Source organism: Salvelinus sp. IW2-2015, linkage group LG8 (assembly GCF_002910315.2).
Source record: "Salvelinus sp. IW2-2015 linkage group LG8, ASM291031v2, whole genome shotgun sequence".
Lineage (NCBI taxonomy): Eukaryota > Metazoa > Chordata > Actinopteri > Salmoniformes > Salmonidae > Salvelinus > Salvelinus sp. IW2-2015.
In genome coordinates this window covers 44,454,702-44,475,475 of record NC_036848.1, presented here as the reverse complement: position 1 = coordinate 44,475,475, position 20,774 = coordinate 44,454,702, and the positions used below count along the sequence as shown (strand labels likewise).

Here is a 20,774-nt window from a genome sequence, read left to right as displayed (position 1 = left end):
GGTAGAATCCTGCCTAAACATGAACAAGTACGCAAGAAGTACACACACGTACACATCCATTATATTGTGTGTATTGCATTACAAATACATTTATAAGCATGTATAGGTATAGTTTTGTTAAAAGAAACATTATGATTATGATTATAATGTAATAGATTTTCTGTGTGTAATGCATTCCACACYGATTTATAGCGTTTATACGTTTATACAGGCTGTTAGAATGAATCAGATGTAGGGTACACAGTTTAAAATGTAGGAAACAAAAGTAAACATTTAGTAAGAGAATGAATCTTTCGTAAAAAAACAGTTAGTTTTAAAAAAAAGTTAGTTTAGTGTAAGTCCAAACATAACTTAAAGTAAATCATACTTTCAAAATCCTTCTTTCCTTTTTAACAATCCTTTATTTCATGCTGATCAAAGACCTTCAAAGTTCTGCATTCAAAACACTCTGGCATATTGGCATTAATCGGTGACCTTTGTTTGATTATAGACACAAAACTGAAAAGAAAAAAAAGATTAAAAAGAAGATATTCCCCATTGGACGCAGAGCCGTGGACCAGGACTACACTGAATGAAGAAACAAAGGGGCTGCTTTAGGCCTGTCTCCTGATATTTTCCAACTCAGCGAAAAGCCTTTGTGCGACTGAAAAAAGTTAAGTTAAAAGCTTAGCATGGTATGTGGAAACAACTGTCCAATAGTTGTGTAATACTAGCAAATACTTTTCACTGGTCCCTATCGGAGCCACTATATTCTCCCTGCATTCACAGGGCAAACTCTCTCACCGCTCCTCTCTGGCTGGCTTTAAAACAAAGTTGAAATAATTTAATTTGCAAACAAAATGGGCACATGGAAGTGGTCTGTAACGTTTTAACCAAGGCTAAGAAGACTTTCTATTACATTTATAAAGCACAAAATAGATATGTATTTAGAGACACACTCTGCTTTGTATTTGAAAGCATATTCCAGGGAAGAGAATAATATTTACACTTTCATTATTGTTGTTAGAATTGTAATGCCAAAGAGGGTCAATGCTGCTATTGACCTTCCCTCGTTTGAACCCTATTCAAGACAGCAGCATCCCTTTCGCAATAAAGAAAGAATCAAAATGAACTACAAAGTGAGTTCTCAAAAAGATTGCTTGTCATACATTACCAATAACCTGGGGAAATACTGTGATTAAAATAGCAGGTTTATAAAGCAGGTCTGGTTGATAAACATTTGCTGTACCACATCATTAAAATGGTCAGAACATGAGGTTGACTTTCCTCGTCCCTGATTGAAGTTGCTAGTAAAAAGACGCCAACACTCTCACAGCTGTTTGATTCAAGAGCTTGTTTATCATTTCAGTGAGTAACCTGACAGTACACATTCAACTACACATTCTGGTCAGAATATAAAATCTATATGCTGCTGCAGTCAGATCTTTGTTCAGATGGCGAACTAGAGGAGCTCATTTTTCACTTTAGAATGAACCTTTAGAGTGTCAGTTAACTGATACATTTCTTAGGTATCTTACTGTAGCATGTTAACAGATGGATGRTATTTATCAAATAGAAAAAGGATTGAACATAAACATAACTCTGGATCAGCATTCTATAGTCAATATTATTGTTTGGCTCTCTTGTGCTTATACACTGGTACAGTATACTGTATCTGCCTCATACTCCCCAATTCTGGAATGGTGTGTCTCTCTAGTCACCATCTGGACAGCTGCAAGTCAATGTGTTATTCAGTCTAGTTTTCAGCTGTCCACTGCTCACTCAGTGCTTCAAAGACTGATTATGAATGAGTAAAGAAAGACTTACATACTGTGCATATAGTAATGATGTATTTTCTTCCTGCTTTCATATCCGAAAGGGCTGTTCGACTGTCCCCATAGGTWAACTCTTTTTGGTTCCATGTAGAACCCTTTTTGGTTCCGGTAGAACCCTTTTGAGTTCCATGTAAAACCCTCTGTGGAAAGGGTTCTACATGGAAGCCAAAAGTGTTTTACCTGGAACCAAAAAGGGTTCTTCCAAGGGTTCTCCTTTGGATACAGCCGAAGAACCCTTTTAGGTTCTAGATGGCACCTTTTTTCCCAAAAGTGTATATTTGTAACCATTTGTCATGCTAGTTTGGTTTCTCCTTGAGTATGGACCAAATAAGTATTTGACGAGTACAAAGGGCAAGTTACTTGTACACTACCACTAACAGCTTTACTAAATGACATTGAGATAAGGTTTAAACTAAGTTGGAAAACTCTGACCAGCACATTTTCCAGGGGMGGTTTCTTTTTTTGACAGAGGGTTCTTTCTTCCTAAAAATAAATTGCCATCAAGATGAGGGTAGTAATTTGTGATTACCGGGTGTGTCTTTGTCTCACTTATTGAGGTACCACAGGGAGACAGTTGCATMTTGCATCAGGCCAAGAATACTCACAKAGTTTGCAGTGAGACTACTTAGAGAACTTGAGGTCAAACATTGTGTGCATGTATGTCAAAGAGAAAACGCAAGAGAAGTAACTCTAGTATTCAATGTTGGATGTTTTGGGTGACATGTTATGGTGTATGTGYATATCACAAAGACACTTCTACGTTATGTTAATTATTTCATACATTATTTATTTTGGAAAAATATTTTGTTGATTTCCTTCATGGGCAACAGTGATAAAACAATTCCAATAGCTTCTGTACAATGCTTCTTAAATACATTTATGTTGGAAAACAAAGTCACATTGACCTGAAGTGCCTTATATACATTATACATATTTGCAAAACAAACAAAATGAACTTAAATTATATCAAAATGTACTCTACAAAAACCACAAACAAATGGAACACATAATGTAATTAAATTAAAAGAATACATCTTTGAGAAAAAAGCAACAGTATTTTAACAAATTTGAAGGTAGTGTTTTCCCCTCTCTAAACCAATTCAGAAGACTGGCTCAAAGGATTTACAAATATACACTGCAGTCAGTGCATACTCATTATACACAGTAATTAACTCAAATGTGTATGTTTAAATACATATTAAAAAGCAACCCTCCATAGTGCAATGAGGTAAAAACTGTCCTCACAAGCAGTGCAACAAGTCCATATTACGCACGTTCCTGGGAAACATAACTTGTGAGAGCGCGGGCCAGTGTGGTCCAACATCCTTTTTATCTGCAGTCACTGTGCTTACTTCAGTCGAGAACCAGCTCATTCTGAATATCACTMTCAATGTCTTAGTCTCACAGCAGCAGTCACACGAAGGGAAACCTTRCCCCTGGGTTTGAGCAGCATTCACCGGAGTAAAACCTCCTGTAGAGAAGACGAGCTACACCTCAGCTGTGGTGTTACACCTGGGGAAGACAAGAGGCAAAGATGCTTTAGTTTCAGAGTGTTGAGCTTTTCGCGGACCAGTGAAAACGAAATATGCAAACTGAAAAGAGATATTAGCAGTGGTGAAAAAGAGCCAACTCAACTCACCTCAGTCGCAATGATACATTCATCTTTCTCGTCTGATATGACGTAGACTGACTGGTACTTTGTGTCATTGCACATCGATGCTTCGTTGCACGTCGACTCCTCTGGACGTTTATTTTCTGAGGCGTCACTGYGAACACAAGAAAAATAAATACATTAACATCAACATTCACCAAGACTCTTCAGACACAAGCATGACTACTCCCATATGTAGCACATKATTTATATCCAAATGTGTAGATATTCACCTCTTTAAACTTTTTCTGTGTTTATCTTCGAAATCACTGTCCGAACACAGAGATTCGGAACAATTTGATTCGGAACACTTTGCCACGSTCTTTTCTTGGTCCTCTTTCGACACATCTTCTGGCTTCAACTCATGCACCAGATTATAATCCGTTGACGAGTATCGGGACTTGTAGCCATTCTGCTCTCCTCCAGCATTGTCCGAGTGAAAGTCCACTTTCTTATTGGTGTTCTTGACCCCCGTCGTGCCGATCACGCTGACAGATWGGTCCTTGTCAGGTCGTTGACAGTTGTTGGCCAGGTTGTTCATGGTCTCACTCTCACTGTGGTTGTCTCCCTGCTGACTCCTCTGCTGCACCTTGACCCGTATGTAAACTACCAGCATGGCACAGGCCACCAGCAGCAGCAGGGCCAGGATAATCCCAGCACACACCGCGGTCCAGGGGAATGTGCCTTGGTCCTGGTCATCAGAGTATCTCTTATCAGCTCCCTCTAACCCGGGKTGTCCCTGGGGGTGCGCTGGCAGGAGGAACTGGCAGTTATGGCCGCCGTAGCCTGGCACACAGGCGCACACGTAGCGGTTCTTCCTCTCATGGCAGGTGGCTCCGTTGTGGCAGGGATTGTGCTCACATTTGCTGATGGGCGAGCTGCAGTTCTTGCCGGTGTATCCAGGTGGGCAGGTGCAGGTGTAATCGCTCATGCCATCCGAGCATGTGCCACCATTCTGGCAGGGGTAGTTGGCACACTCATCAATGTTGTCCTCACAGTTGGCTCCGGAGAAGCCCTCAGGGCACTGGCACATGTAGGAGTTCACAAGGTCCATACACTGAGCACCTGGAGACATTAGAAAGACATGTTAACTGTCTGTTCCAGTATTCATTCATGTCCTCATACTTACAGTAGAAAGATTCAACCGGTAAACACAGAACTGGAGAACTTTGTTTCAGCTTACCGTTGGAGCATGGGTTGGAGGTGCAGTGGTCGATCTTCTTCTCACAGTTGAATCCGGCATAGCCAAGAGGACACTGGCAATAGTATCCTCCCTCTGGGTTGTCAGCACAGCGTCCGCCATTAAAGCAAGGCCCATCGGCACAGGTCATGGCACTGAGCTCACAGTTATTGCCATAGAAGCCAGGGGGGCAGGTACATTTGTATGTGTTTTCTTGATCCTGTCAGAGGAAAGACAAAGCACTTGCTTAGCAAAAGTTACAACTCCCTAACGACTTGTTATTAACTTGTTATCAACATGCTACATTCACCAGAAGGAATGCTTGCCAGCTCTACCATAGAAGAACCACACACTATGTGACATTACATCACTGAGAAATGCTTTCTAATGTAACTAATGAGTGGCAGCTCAGCCAAACTACTTACAGTGCAGCTTCCCCCATTCCGGCAGGGGTTGTCGGAACATTTGTTGACCTCAATCCCACAGCTGGCCCCAGAGAAGCCGGGTTTACAGGAGCAGGTGTAGCTACCCTGGCCAGTATTGGTACAAGTGGCTCCATTCATGCAGGGCTTGTGGTGTGTGCAGTAGTTGAGATCTGAAACAGACAATGGCACATGTGGCTTAGTCTTCTGAGAGTTAATGTACAGTGATATCCAGGATGTTCTACGACTTATTTTGAGGCGAAGAAAGCACACCTCACCAATGTTTTCACCAAGTTCGGATTGCAGTGTCCTATTCTCTGAACCTGATTGGTATAGTGCCTTAAAGAACAGATACTGCATGCCGTCTCAAAACCAGTAGAGTCTGAATATGGTGGATAATGACAGAAGAGCACTAGTTAGTTGCATATGGGAGATAAACAGAACTCACCTTGGTTGCAGAAGAGGCCACCCCATCCCTCCAGGCAGTTACACTGCCATGGCTGCTGGCAGGTGCCGTGAAGACATCCTGGGTAGCGGATGCAATCATCACAGTAACGCCCACTGAAGCCAACTCTACACCTGTAACCACACACAATGCAAATGGTTAGATACTGGCATATATGAAACTATACCAAACTGTGATCCTGTTGACTGGTGTTTAACACAGAGCTGGACAGGTCATTGGGACTTACTTGCATTCACCAGGCTTGTCACAGAACCCGTGCTCCTCACCACAACCAGGAAGACAGATCGCTGTAATGAAAGAAACCATCACACGTGAATCATGGGAATCTAACTCATTGGAACATGTGTTTATACCAGCATAGCTTCTTTTCAGATGYGCCCTTTTCAGTAAACACTGGCTAATTCATTTCAGTGGGCTGGTGGCCCCATTAGCCATTACCTAGAAAATACGCTCCCCTTGTCACCAGGGGGACCAACATTCTGCTTAACACAGTTGCTCCCACACAAAAGATTCACACACAAAGGCTTCTTTTTCTCCTAACTATGGGTCAGAAGTCCCTTTTTTTCCTTTCTGCTCATACAGCCCCTCCCCTTAATGTCCCCGAGTCTGTGCAGATAAGAGTGGACAGCTGGTGTACATGGTGCCAGTGCAGGACAGCTGCTCCATTGTCTACTCTCACTCAGCAGCTGCCCGCTTCCAACAATGCCTCACCGCACTAAGCCAATCAACGCCAAGCGCACTGCCAAGTAGCCAATCAGGCATTACATTTAATCTATGGCACGCGTGTGATTATTCGGCAAACTTCTCTCATTTAAATTTGCCTAAACAGTAGCATAGACACCTGTTGCAACCCAAATGTTTGATAAGTGAAACTATTTGGTAATAACACATAATTTATTCTGACTAAAGACTGCAAATTAACCACATTAAGAATACTTTTGTCAAAGAAAAAGAAAAACGGATCAACAAATGTTAAAGTAGGCTAAGTATGGGAAAGGAAAAGTAAGGAGGATGCAGTCTACTTACGTTCTGTGCAGTAGGTTCCCTTCCATCCTGAGTTGCAGATGATCTCACCACGGTCCCCACAGGTGAAGTGACCYAAGGCATCATCTCGTGGACGGCAGAAAACAGAACAGCCCTCCCCGTAGTAATGCTCATCACAAACAAATCGGTAGGAGTACTTCAGCTCTGTTCTTCCACCAGTCTGTAAATCAGAGGACCACTCATCTCCCACTGTCAGATGCCTCTGAGTGGTGAAGCGACTGATCAGACGTTCAGGGTTATCTGAAAATGGTGAATACAGGAATTAGTACATATATCCCTATACATATTTACAATTAYTGACGATATACATTTGTTTGGTGACCTGTTGCACTCTATGGAATTTACCTGTTGAAAGATCATCATCGGAATCTGTGTGTAGGGCCTCAATGATCAGAGAGAATGTCCCCTGTTGAGAAAAAAAAGAAGGGGAAAAAATATAATAATGAACAACTGTGCCAAAGGGTTATAAGATGCTGAGGCACCACTGTCCATAAACATCAGGCTATTTCACATGTGAAGGATGGCGTCTGTTAGGCCTAATAATAGAGGTGTGCCACCTTTAGGCTTCACACTTAATTCAACCASGTTCACACTTACTCATAGCTGTAAAATGAAACGTTTCGGAATTTCACGCAGAGCTGCCAATTATATGCCATCTATGAGGATGTGAAGTTTCCCACCCTGATAGCATTTGTTAAACGTGCCCAAGTCCCCCTCCTGTCCTAATATAGGCTACATTTCACGACCGTTACTGACATTGTCAATGCCCCATAAGTGGTGAGCCCTGAGCATGCTGACAAAGCCGACATTGTATCATTTTACAAAAATGCGCTGAAACACTCACCGGCCACGTGAATCCAAAAGAAAATGGAATAGGATTGGCGAATGCTTCTGCAGTTGTTTCAGGCACTTGGAAGGAGTTTGATCCGAGGACAGGAGTCACCGCACCGCCATAGGTACAAGGGGGTTCCGGTGTTACGTTAACTTGATAATGCTTCAAGCAGATTCTAAAAAACGTTTTGCATTCACACTGCTGAATCCCAGAGGCTCCTTTGCAGCAGTTTGTATTGCCTGTCACTCCTTTCTTGTTGAGAAACTCTTGTAACTTCAACTCGAAAACGCCTGAACCAAGACCCTGTAAAAACACAATAAAAACATTAAGGTTGTAATATGTTTTCTATATGTACACATGACTAATGAATATGCCTACACTTAAATTACAAATCAATTCAAGGGAGAGTCAAATTCGCAATACCTGGCATATCAAGATACAAAGGATGACAGCTATCGCGAGCGACTGGCGTCCCATTGTGGTGAGAATATTCAATAAATAGTTAAATGTCCACGAGCCAGGGCAATTTATGTATGACCCAGCTCAGAAAATCATCGAGAAAGTTATTTTCCGTTATCAAAATTCCCAATTATAAAATGAGTACGGTCTTCAGACGTTTTGAATGGAACTGGAGTTTATCTCGATGCTTCTCAGTGTATCTTCATGAACAAAGTTTACAGTACAATGTAATCCTCAACAGTGGTGCTGGTGWCGAAAAAATCCCGACGAAAAATGTGGGAATGAACTCGAAATTCCGTGCCAAGGCGTTAATTCCAATCCAGTTATGAGATAATGCAGTTCAATACAACTTCTGATTTGAGGGTGCAAAGGAGACAACCCAGTTTTAGGGTTGCTTGTGTTTTATTTATTTCCCCTTGATTGATAATGAGAAAAAGTTGTACTGATCCAAAACACTTCCCCAAGGCTTTCTCAGTTATTCTCCCTATGTAGCTATGCGTGTGTCTGATATCCCAGTCAGCCTGCGGCTGGTTATATACAGACTGCGCTGCTAGAGTAATGAGATGCAAATGAGCTACTCCCCAATCTGGCTCGAGCTGTCACAAAGGGACACTTTTCAAAACCTCCCTCTCAAAAGATCGCCAAATGGTCACTGAGCTGTAAAATGTGCAACCCTCCTTCCCCATGGCACAAAACAAAACATTCTCATTTACATTTACATTCCAACAAATTTTTTACCTTCAAGAATCCTTTACATCCCTCTCTGACATAAACCTCAAATTACATCACAGAACATCTCCACATCGTAAGACCCATGTAGGCACCATGTACCCGCTCCAAATAGCTCAGGCCTCCAATGTAAGATTATTTCAAACTTCTTTTTCAGCTTTTCATCCCCATTTTCTCTGAAACTTTGCTTTTTATTTCATTTTTTAAATGTTGTTATTGTTTGCCAACATAAACTGTTTGTTCACACCATTACAATTAGTTTATTTAACCATAATGTAAAACTAATGGTCAACATGAATTTACATGTAATCAAAAGYAAAAATCGATCAACTATAGCCTAAACAGGTTTTCCCATAGCTCTTGAAAAATCTTGCCCAAAACTAAGGATATTATCTCGATATAATTCAATATAACCAAACTACATAAATGTAGATGCTTGCACTTTACGCATGTACAATGGGTTTCCTCAACACTTTTATGAGTTTTGAAAACTTTTAGCATCAACAGGTGAATGCTTTCATTTTTATTTATTTTTACAACTGTAAATATTGTGTTGACTTTAGGCATATATGTGTAGATTTTCCATTTTCCATTCTTATACACTGGGCAGTAAAAACTGAGCTGGTGTGTGTCATTCGCGTGGCTGTCATTAAGGCACTTTGTTATTGTGCGGGGGTAAGAATAAGTTTCTTCTTTGTTTCTCTCAGCTGTATGTTAATTCAGGCAGCAGCACCTGCTCTCTCCACAATGTACTAGGGAGAAAGAGCTCCCCTCGGCGCACGCTGCCGTCCCTACAACAAWGTCCAGTTAAAAAAACAAGTAGTTTMCTATTCCAGAAAAAAAGTCATCCCTTTTTTGATTATTTCGATATTATTCAACAACTAGGCCTAGCCTATCAAATCTGGTAAACTGTCRATTCTTTTTCATTGCTGAAACTTTTAGAAACAGATTTGTGTCATGTGAAAGAGGACATCATTTGTATTGGTGGCTCTAAGCTGATTACTCTGCCTCTCTCTGGTGACACTGAGAGGGTGTGTGTGTGTGTCGGGGTGGTCTTAATTAGGACGCTAATTGAAACGGCATTTCAATTTCTGGCGGGTGGCAACAACGACATTTACATTTTTGAGCGGAGTTTAAATACAAGGAAAGCGTTGATCCCATGCGCAATTATGCTAAGTTTTTGTTTCGTGTGTTTTAATCTACTCTTGAGTTTACTAAGACATTGTGTGCATAATGTCTGACTGGTGTTTTTTTGTTTACAGTCCTTATAATGTTCAAGATATGACACATCCAAATAAAGATTTGGAATAGGTGCCTACCTTTGTACCCAAAGGAAAAGTAGGAGAGAAAACATTTAAACACTATGACTAATACCATTATTCATGTGTCTACATGGCCATATGTGTTCTAAGATCTGAATTGTATTTAACCAGTTGATTCAATGCAGTAATCCGAAGGATGTGGCTCCACGTTTTTACAGGTCTTTGCTGTGTGCGCAATTCCGCGTGCTTGAGGTTTACGCATTCACCACTTCCCGCAACCCTTCTATCATCATATCGGTCTTCTATCAGGGATTTATTATATTGACGTGGCACACATTTCTCGATTACTGCAGCAAAGCGTAACTGAAAGGCATGGTGAAATCCTTCAGAATCATGCTCACTACACTTATTCTTTTCAAACTTAATTTATGCCACGCGATTCTGTCTTGGTTAAATCAAGCAGAAAGCTCCTTATTCGAACTCCCCCTTCTTTCTGAAGGTGGACTATGGGGAGACTGTTTAACTTAAGTGTTTCTATAGGGGGCTGTTGTACTTTAACTCCTGCCCACCAGTAGCTCCAATGAACAAAGGAGGGACTCGAGGTCTGACTATTCATCTTTTCTTTGCGCTTTAATTTTCATTGATTTTGAATACAAGGGGGAGCCCTTGGGGATTCTATCTGAAGGGCACGACACGCCTTTAGACGCGGACAGCCCCCCAAGCCAACCATCTGCTCCTCACCAAATGGCGTTTCCCCCCCAACTTCAACTGCATGTCTCTACTGTTTCTCTACATATTGCAGTCTTCATCCAAATTGGACTGGAAGCATGTTAAAGAGACTGCAACGGTATGATTCTGACCATATGGTTAGGGAAGCCAGAACWTTTTCTGGATAGATTGCTCGTGGGAACATAAACACTGTGAACATCACACCATAACGACCAGATAGGCCAACGCCTGAGTTGCTATGTTAACAGTACACTTCTACAACCTAATCATCAATTTAGGACCTTATTTGAAGTACCGCGGTATGGCAATTGCTCCTTTGGATCAAAAGGATGACCTGCTGTTATAACTGTGTTGCATAAATATGTTATTAGTTGTAAATAATACATGAATGTATATTGTTTTGAACAACATCAACAGACACCAGTTAATAAAAMAAGTGTCTAAAGTTTTGCTTTGTCAAATAGGCATGCAGGCAACAGGTGAGATGTGCTGAGGCATCTCTTCTCCATCGTTTCGCTCAGTGATATAACTGAACGGGAGTACAGACATAAGACGAGGTTTGTTTAGTGCGCTGAACCTCCAGGCCTAMATTTATTTTAGGACAATGGATCTCTCGTCGGCATCCTATGTGATGCTGCAAAAGGCTTGTGTTGATTACAATGATAAAGAATCTGTCGCGTGGCTCGATTGCTTCCAGATGAAGGATAGGCAACAGCGGAGCATAATCCCATGACGACAGAAACTCAATAGCAAATCATCTGTTCGCTTTGGCCCTACCCCTATTTTAATGACAATAGCCTACCCGTGTTCTTACCTGTGATTCTATGAACGAGATGGGATTCATTTGTCTTCAAGAAGTCCGATTACTCTGGCCAGCTGCTCTGTGAGTGGACAAAAACACATTTCAAAGAGGTCGTTTTTTGTGCCCTGTATGTTGTTGGGGTCATGGGGGGAGATTGGGGTAACTTTGTTTGTGTGGGTCTGTGTGTGAGAGCGTGCGTGCGCGCGTGCCTGTATTTGTGTGCATTCTTTAGGACGGATTTGTACTGCTGAGCCACTCTTGAATTCTTTAGTGGTGGGCAGTCGCGTGCTTTACCGAGAACATCTGCCTCTCTTCTGGGTATTTAAAAAAAACTTGCGTGTCAAGGATGGGTCCTTGGGAGGGGGGGGGGTGAAGAAAGTCAATAAAAGGTTAGAGGTGATCCACACTGCAATATCAAGACGTAGGCCTAGGTCTATACCCTAGTCATTTAAGCATATGACCATAAGAAAACCCCATATTCAATGGATTAGACGTAGGGGGGGGGGGGTGAAGAAAGTCAATAAAAGGTTAGAGGTGATCCACACTGCAATATCAAGACGTAGGCCTAGGTCTATACCCTAGTCATTTAAGCATATGACCATAAGAAAACCCCATATTCAATGGATTAGACGTATAGCATACATTAAGGCCTCTGGGCCTACAAACTAAAGTATGCACTGCAAAATAGTTTGCATCGTTGTATTATGAACTAAAATAAATACATAGCCTAAGGTAGGCTAAAATAGGCCTAATAAATTAGCAGGAAATATTGTTGTTACTTTGCCYCAGTCTTTTTTGTTTTTAGCCAATTGCATCCCTACCCCCATAAAACCAARCACCCTCGCTATTTCACCCACAGGATGAGCTCCAGTGATAAAATACCATCAGACCGTTGTTATGAGCCCCTCACCCCAATTCTGTAGCAAGGCAATCTGAATTACGACACAACGCCATCCCACTGAATGGTGGATTTAACGGGGCGGTGCCCCTTTAGAATGGCTCCCCATGTCCCTGGAGCATCTGCCCAGAGATGAACAGATGTAAGCACCTGTGGTGACAGCCCGCATATGCTCTTACCCATTCACACTTTTCAAGACACTGCCACAATAGAAGATAGAGCTTTGTGTGCGCAGTAATATAACTCCTGGATGATKTATTTCTCCTCAACAGCAGTAGGCCTAACATCAATTCAATATTATGCCTAGTTAACCAACTTCACTATTGATTAAACACTTTCCTCAACTTTATTTCAAAAGGGTCAACAATTATTAGGGTATGAAGAGGGACAACATTTAAGCTAGGCCTGAATCATAACCTAGGCCTACTTCTTATTAAACAGGTTAAAGCTTTATGTTGCAAGATCCCTAACGGCTACTGTGGTGATGTTTCAAAAACCGAAACAAATGTTGCAGACCCAAGTTACCTTGTTGCAGAACGTTACAGTCTACATCCAGGCTGTATCACGACCGGCCGTGATTGGGAGTCCCATAGGGAGGCGCTCAATTGGCCCAGCGTTGTCCGGGTTTGGCCGGTGTAGGCCGTCATTGTAAATAAGAATTTGTTCTTAACTGAATAGCCTAGTTAAATAAAGGTTAAATAAAAAAAAAAWAAWAAAAWWAAAAACWGTGTAAAAGTTAAACAAAAGGTATCCCTGCGCGCACGTGTGTTTTTGGCTCTTACGTGCTGACGCAACTACGCGTCCAGTTCAAAACAGGAAGTGATCCTATCTGCTGAAGACTAGCTAGCACTCATGCTGCCACGTTATCTTAACGCCGAAGTAAGTAAGACCACATTAAGGAATGCTATTTGGTGCATCACGTACACACAGTTACGCAGACTGCAATGCATTGAATGCAGATACAGTGCAAACCCGTAGTTGCTTGCCAGGCCCAGGGGTTGTTTAGCTTGCTAGGTAGCAACTGTTACATGCAAGTCCTGCAGACTGAAATGCATGGACAGTGAGGCACATCTAACCGCGCGCAAAGTGAGCGTGCACKTTTGAAACTGTTTCAATTGTTGTGAAAATTATTTCCCTGAATATTCTGTGAGCATTACCCATTTAGTCAGTCATTAATTCACTTGAATGATATACATTGACTGGTATGAACTTGTGTAAAATATTGCTCCTTTCGGAATAGCTCAGCACACTATTTAAAACGTATTTATCTAATTTGTTTGTCTTTGTATCAGGAATGGGTGTAAAAGGCTTGCAGTATTTTATGGAGAAATGTTGTCCAGAAACCTGTGTGATGGTGGACTTCAGGGAGATGGCAAGGCAGCATGTCAACAGCCACCAACAGGGCAGTAGCACCACTCTTCCTACACTGGTGGTGGATGGCATGGCCTGTCTGAGGCACTGGTACAGCTGTCAAGCCTGGGTGTATGGTGGTCAGTGGAAAGAGTATATGCATTGCCTGAAGGAGTTTGTGGGTGCATTCATGACTGCAGGTATCCGACTTGTGTTTTTCTTCGACGGGGTAGTGGAAGAAGAAAAACGTGTGGAGTGGGTGAATCGGCGACTGAAGGTCAACGAGGAGGTTGCGAGGGTGTTCCACTATTTAAAGTATCATGGTCAACAGCCTGGCCGGGAGCTGTTCTGCCTCCCCTCAGGGCTGGCCACCTTCTCTCGCTTTGCCCTCAAGTCTCTGGGCCAGGAGACCTGGTGCTCTGTTCGCGAGGCCGACTATGAGATCGCCAGCTTTGCCCTCCGTCACAACTGTATGGGCATCCTGGGGCAGGACACAGACTTCATCATCTATGACTCAGTCCCCTATCTGTCTGTGGCTCAGCTAAGGCTAGACACCATGACCACCGTGCTGTTTTCCACAGACAAACTGTGCCACGCCCTCCAGCTGCAGAAGAGTGAGCTCCCTCTGCTCGCGTGTCTCCTTGGTAATGACGTGGTGCCAGAGCAGCGGATGCAGCGGCTGCGTAGCGATGTCTTGGCAGCTTACAGGAGGAAACATCCACAGTCTCCACCTCAAGGGGAGAAGATTTATGCTGTAGCAGATTTCATCAGTAGCAACAAGCTGTCCAGAGAGGGAGCCCATGGTGTTAGCTGTCTGCCTCTAACAGATAGAGAGGTTCTGGAGAAAGGAGTACAGTACTATCTACTTCCTGGTCAACAGCCGCTATGGGACATTAGTGATACCTCTCCTCGTAGCCCTGTGTGTCTGATGAAGAGCTACTTGAGTCCTGACATCCTCCAGGTAATTCAATAGAAGAAACAGACATACARTGTTGCAGTTTTAAAGAGATAATAACATAAAAAGCCCAAACAATATGATGTTAGTGTTGAATCCTGTTTTACAGGCAGCCAAAGAAAAGCACATGCGAGCAGAGTGTTTTATGGTATACAATGTACTGTATGATGGTGTGGTGGAATGCAGTAATACACTTGAAGACAGGGAGGATGCTGAGCTCACTCCACAGGCAATTGTGTATCAACCTTGCAGAGAACGCATCTACGGCATTCTGTTACCCACAAATCCAGGTATTGTATATTACGTGGTTATTACAATATTACATGGTTATTACGACATTGCATTCTTATTTGTTGTCAGTTTTACTACCAGGCACAAACTCAATGAAGCAGGTTGCCATTTATCATGCATCTTTTCTCAGACAGTGGTGGACGGGCCCCAACCGTGAGGGAATGGTTTGTTTTTCCTGGAAACCCACTAAAGGACCCCAAAGTAGTCTCTCCCTTGCCCCTGAACCACTCTGGTATGTTGTGAATTCTTAACATTAATTTAACCACTCATGTGGAATAAGAATTTGATTGAATATTAATGCAAAGTGCTGTAGATAGATTTATCTCACTTTGAAATAATATTTTCCTTGCCATGTTGGAAAACCAGATTTGAAGCGTTTATGGTTTGGGAAGGACTCCGAAACAAAATGCCTCCGCATCTCCACCTTCTTGGCTGTATTTGAGTTGGATGAATTCTCAGTGGAGCATGATCGTCTGGATGGCTCTTTGATGGCTGTGCTGTGCCTTGTGACCTACATTGCCATGCAGGTGGYGAAAATACAATGTTTTAGTGTGAAGTGTTTTTTTTCGTCTGTCTTTACAAATGCCTGTACTTCAGTCTCTCGTCTCAGTAGAGTGTTAGTTTACATGAACCAGTCTCCCCTCTGGGGTTTTACAATGTTGCCGTTGCTCTAGCTCATACTATTGACCTTTGTTATGAAAAGAGAACTGACATTATCACATAGATAATTTACCCCCCCCCGATGCTCTGATTGAAACTTTTTCTCTGTGGTTCTCTCTAGACAATGAAGCTATCAGCGTCTGATAAGGAACAATAGTTATGTCTACTGCTGCACTTAGGGTGCTCTATGCATAATGCCTTTTTCATGTTTTCTCAGTGATTTCTCATTCTTGGATGTTTGTTTTGTATACAAGACTGTGTTTCCATTACCCTCAGACTAGAACACTTCTCATGCTTGTTTTTAGGTGGGCCACCTCTCATTGGAAGACATAGATGCATATCTCAGCCAAGCTATCTGTGTCAGGTACAAATCCTACACAGAACTGCTTCACACAAGGGTGAGTGAGATATGCTAGTGTCCTCTGGCTGTTTCAGACAAACCATTTAAGGTCTTTATAGATGCTTTATAAAAGGGTTATATCACATTTCTGAAAGTGTCAGATATAAAGACCTGTTACTTATATAGTTATACATTTGCTTATAAATTATTTGTGTAGCATCTATGTAGGCCTTATTAAGAGTTTGTGAAGACTTCATTTAGCTTTTAAAGTTGTTTGTTTTAAAGTGGGACCCTTTTATTTTCGAAAAACTGAAGATAGTTGGAAAGCTTTTCGGAAYGCATAGAAGTCTTTCCAGTATATGCTCTGCATCTTTATACTACTCATCCAAGTCTTCTAATTTTGCATGTGAGGACAACTTGCTAATAAGGTTGGAGAGTGTATAGTGTATAGCCCATGATCATATGGCTCCTACCCAGTCATTGAGGTGTTTGCAAATAAACAACCACTTAAAATAATGGCCTGACAAAGGCCTCAGAGTGTGTGTTGAAGGTCGGATGGAGGATGATTGGCTTATAGCAAATTACTGACAACAGACTGAGAGACAATAGCAGGTAGGGYGCACTGATTTTATTTGACCCACCCTAGGTCTTGTGAATGTTTGTCTCCACACCGGCAGGCATTATTCACTCACTTAAATGACAACTGTGTAGACACATTCAAACAAATACATCCCTAACCGCATCCAGGACAACAACAAGAGAATGGGGCTGGGAGAATTGCATATTCAAGAAGATGTTTTTCCACGATACAGCAAGTCCCACAGAAGAAACTCGGTTGACTCTCTCAATATGCAAGAAGATGCAGCAGGAGAAACTGCTGGGGGTGGGGGTGTAATTTTGGGTTGCATTGCGACATTCCTGCCCAAACTGCTCTAATTGTGGCCTGAACCTGAGAGCGATGCTTTGGCGACGGACTCCAAGCTGTCCCTGACACTGACCACAGCAGCTATTTGCAGCTCCCCACCCTAATTTAAACCTTACTATGCCTGCTATTTCTGCCCCAGCAGCCCAGAGCGGGCGGCGGTTTTCCTGGGCCCGGGTTGATAGTGGCTCCTTACAGTAGAGATAATGGATGATAGCAATGACAAATTAAAGCTTAGTGGGAGACATTCAGGAAGCCACCTCCTGATTTACAGTGCCTCCATAGCATCCTCCTTAAAGCTAGAATCAGTCAGTTTCTCTGGTCTTGTCAAATCAGGATTGTTACTGTTACTCTGATATTAATAGAAATCGACTCACTGTGGACACTATCATGTGTAACTCTCCATTCTTTCTCTTGTGATCATTGAACATTGTAAGGATTTTGTGTGTGTTGGTATATATAACAGCTTCAGTAAACTCCAGCTTGTGTAACACTAGATCCCAGACTATATGGGGTGATTGTTTGTGTTGGGGAGATTTCTATTTAGTAAGTGTACATTAGCAGGTGTTGAATGGGTGGACTGGAGGAGGGAGCGAGAGAGGCACACGTGCCGGGCGGGGTGGGGACAGCCTGCTGCTGGACAGATCAGAGTGTGTGTAAGCTTGTCTGCCTTTCCTACTCCAGGGCTCCACGCGCACCTGTTGCCCCKCACCATTGTTGCATCCCATCGGGAAGTATGTCACATCTGCCTGAAATCTCAGAKGGCCAGGGGTGGGGAGGGTCAGTGAGAGGAGGAGGGGGAGACAGATGGCAGGAGACTTTCCAGGAGCAGCCTGATGCCCCTGGAGAGTCTATCTCTCTCCTCTCTCTCTAATCTCTCTCCCCCTGCAGTGCTTTCTCATACTGGGGGAATGTCCATTCAGCCTAGGGCTGGGGATCAGGGGATGCCACTGCATTAGGGAGCTGCTGGGAGCCAGCATTCAGCSCTCATCCACACTCACACCGATAAACCCATTTATTCAACAGCAAGGGCTCCAAATTAGACCATTCCTAGTTTCTACTAGTGTCATGAGTAGGGTTGTGAAATTCCAGGAACGTTCAATAAATTCCTTGGTTTTCCAGAAATCCTGGTTGGAGGATTCCAGATTTCCTGCTTATTCCCTCTGTATTCCGGGAATCCTRCAACCGGGATTTCGGGAAAACCAGGGAACTTATTGAAAGTTCCCGGAATTTTGCAACCCTGGTCATGAGACACTTGTTTGTCTAAGCTTGTACAGCAGAATGGGATGTGCGGTGCTGTTTCAATTATACACTGGTAAGATCCTCTCTTGTGTAATGGACAGGAGACGGTTGTCCTAAACACAGAGGGGTGCCCCCAGGAGTGTCGACTGTCTCAGGCGTCTGGTTGGAGGAGATTTGAATGTTTATGCTTTGGGGAAGTTGCTTTTGAGGACAGCTGCACCCATCTACTTAAAGACATGGCTCTTCCCAACTTTTACCCTCTTCACTGAGGGTGGATCCATGGCTGGAGATTAGTATTCTTACTTCAGCATTTAGAGAAAAAGACACATTGTAACTGGTTTTCTAATTGGCCAGGGATCCCACACACAAGTATGTGTTTCCTACTTAACTGCCACTTTCAACCAATAAACAGGACAAGRGTAGCCACACATTGTCAAATTACTACGTGTCAAATTGGCCAGTTTAGGCCTATACTCTGTTTTAAACAAGCCCCAAAGTAGTAGCTTCCCTTGCTTGCCTGTATGTGTGTTTAGATATGGGATGAGTGCTTTGTTTAGGGGCAGTGTGCCTGGAAGGCACAGGCTGCTGACCACAGCCTTTTTAGCTTGATCTCTCTTCTCTCTTAGTTTGCTTTAGCTGAAGCTGTGTTTGAATGGAGAAGCAGCGGCAGGCAGGTTCTTGGGCTGATGTTTTGAATGGAGAGCAGGCGGCAGGCAGGTGTCTGGGCTGATGTGTGTTGAATGGAGAGCAGACGAGGCAAGGTCCTCTTGGGCTATTTGTTTGAATGGGGAGCAGGCGGCAGGCAGGTCTCTGGGCTGATGTGTTGCCATGGCCTAATCAGCCCTCTTATCTCCTATGGGAGGGACCAGGTGAGACCTGAGGGTAAATACACTCCCCTACGTATTTATTTGGACAGTGAAGCTGAYACTTAATTTGTCTCTATACTCCAGCATTTAGGATTTGAGATCAAATGTTTCATATGAGGTGACAATACAGAATGTCAGTTTTTATTTGAGGGTATTTTAATATCTGTTTTACCATTTAGAAATTAAAGCACTTTATGTAAAATTACAGATGCACAAAGATCATGCCCCCAAAACATGCTAACCTCTATTACCAAAACAGGGGTTGTTAGCATTTTCTGGGGGTTATGCTTATTTAGGCCTCTGTCACAATTCATTATTCAAGATTCATTCATAATTTTCTGCAATCATGGTAGTATCCACATAAATGTAGAAATGTTTAGAAACATATCCTATTATTATTTACAATAAAAGTGACTCCAAAATGACACCATACATTATTTACTATTAATTTCTACTGGGCACAACATAATCTGAAACACAACCAAAACAAACCGCAAAGGCATCCAACAAGTTTGTGTAGTCACACGCTTGATGTAGTCATTGTGTGCTAGGAATATGGGACCAAATACTAAACTTTTGACAAAATGTAATACACTATAAGTGCATTTGTCCAAATACTTATGATACCTTCAAATGGGGGGACTAGATACATAAAGTGCTTTCATGTCTAAACAGTAAAACAGATATGTATGAAAATACCCTCAAATAAAAGGTGACATTATGTACTGTCACCTCATATAAAACATTTGAWCACAAATCCAAAATGCTGGAGTACAGAGCCAAATTAAACCTTTTAGCGTTCCTGTCCTAGTTAATATGTAGAGAATTGTACAGGTAACATCTGCCTGTTGGCTAGCTAGCTACTGCTCTTGTCATGCTGCTACCCCTGCCTCTCCTCTCTGTGCAGATCAACTCTCTGGGGCAGAGTGTATTTACTGTAACTGGCCTGGCTCCATAAAGTATGTGCTATAGCATACTCTTCTATTGTTGTCATGCCATACAGTTAGGACGATACATTACAGAACACTCCCATAGAAACATTTGGTGTAGAACAGATATGGTTGTCTGTCATGTAGAATAGAGAATCATATGAGCTCTATTGATTCYATTTCAATCTGCAGGTCTCTCATGTGGAGCCCCGGGCGGTTCAGCTGGGCTCTCTGTTTGTCCGAGGGCTGACCCACCTGGTGGCCGCCAACAGTGCTTGCGGATGCCCCTTCCCCATGGAACAGCTGATGCCCTGGAACACCTTTGACGGCCTGCTCTTCCACTCAAAGTACCTGCTGGCTCACTCAGGGAGGCCACAGGAGGAGCTGCTGGAGGGCAATGTGAGTCAGTGTACACAGTGGTAGTAGGATGGATTATAGATATTAGCTACTGTAACGGCGGTAGGAATAATTATAGCTATAACCTACTGTAACCAGTGTGTAATTGATTATGATATGTATGCTACTGAAACAGTGGGTAGGATTGATTATAGATATTAGCTACTGTAACATTTACATTACATTTAAGTCATTTAGCAGACGCTCTTATCCAGGCGACTTAACAAATTGTGTGCTGTTAACAGGGTGGTAGGATTGATTTAGATTTAGCTACTGTAACAGTGGTGTAGTTGATTATAGATATTAGCTACTGTAACAGTGTGTGGAGAATAATTATAGCTATAAGCTACTGAACAGTGGTGGTAGATGGATTATAGATATTAGCTACTGTAACAGTGGTGGTAGGATGATTAGATATTAGCTACTGTAACAGTGGTGGTAGATTGATTATAGATATTAGCTACTGAAACAGTGGTGGTAGGATTGATTATAGTATTAGCTACTGTAACAGTGGTGGTAGGATTGATTATAGATA

The 20,774-nt window shown here is 42.5% G+C and overlaps 2 protein-coding genes across 3 annotated transcripts in view; one reads left to right on the top strand and one right to left on the bottom strand.

The window, feature by feature from the left end:
* Window positions 1–2,580: 2,580 nt before the first annotated feature.
* Window positions 2,581–8,390, bottom strand: LOC111967999 (delta-like protein D). The gene is made up of 11 exons (XM_023993481.2): window positions 7,833–8,390; window positions 7,422–7,712; window positions 6,923–6,983; window positions 6,560–6,817; window positions 5,760–5,820; window positions 5,516–5,646; window positions 5,071–5,240; window positions 4,649–4,865; window positions 3,699–4,530; window positions 3,454–3,580; window positions 2,581–3,326 (listed from the first exon to the last, which is right to left on the bottom strand). Exons 1-11 carry the CDS (start codon window positions 7,884–7,886, stop codon window positions 3,321–3,323), a joined length of 2,208 nt encoding a protein of 735 aa, XP_023849249.1. The 5' UTR covers window positions 7,887–8,390; the 3' UTR covers window positions 2,581–3,320.
* Window positions 8,391–13,083: 4,693 nt separating this feature from the next.
* The window catches only part of fam120b (family with sequence similarity 120 member B), an 18,896-nt gene continuing 11,205 nt past the window's right edge, over window positions 13,084–20,774 (top strand). For both annotated transcript variants that reach the window (XM_023993478.1, XM_023993479.2), the window contains exons 1-7: window positions 13,084–13,167; window positions 13,581–14,599; window positions 14,703–14,883; window positions 15,015–15,116; window positions 15,251–15,411; window positions 15,850–15,942; window positions 20,036–20,242. In XM_023993478.1, the coding sequence (XP_023849246.1) occupies window positions 13,583–14,599; window positions 14,703–14,883; window positions 15,015–15,116; window positions 15,251–15,411; window positions 15,850–15,942; window positions 20,036–20,242 (1,761 nt within the window). In that variant the 5' untranslated portion in view covers window positions 13,084–13,167; window positions 13,581–13,582. The remainder of the gene's footprint in view (window positions 13,168–13,580; window positions 14,600–14,702; window positions 14,884–15,014; window positions 15,117–15,250; window positions 15,412–15,849; window positions 15,943–20,035; window positions 20,243–20,774) is intronic.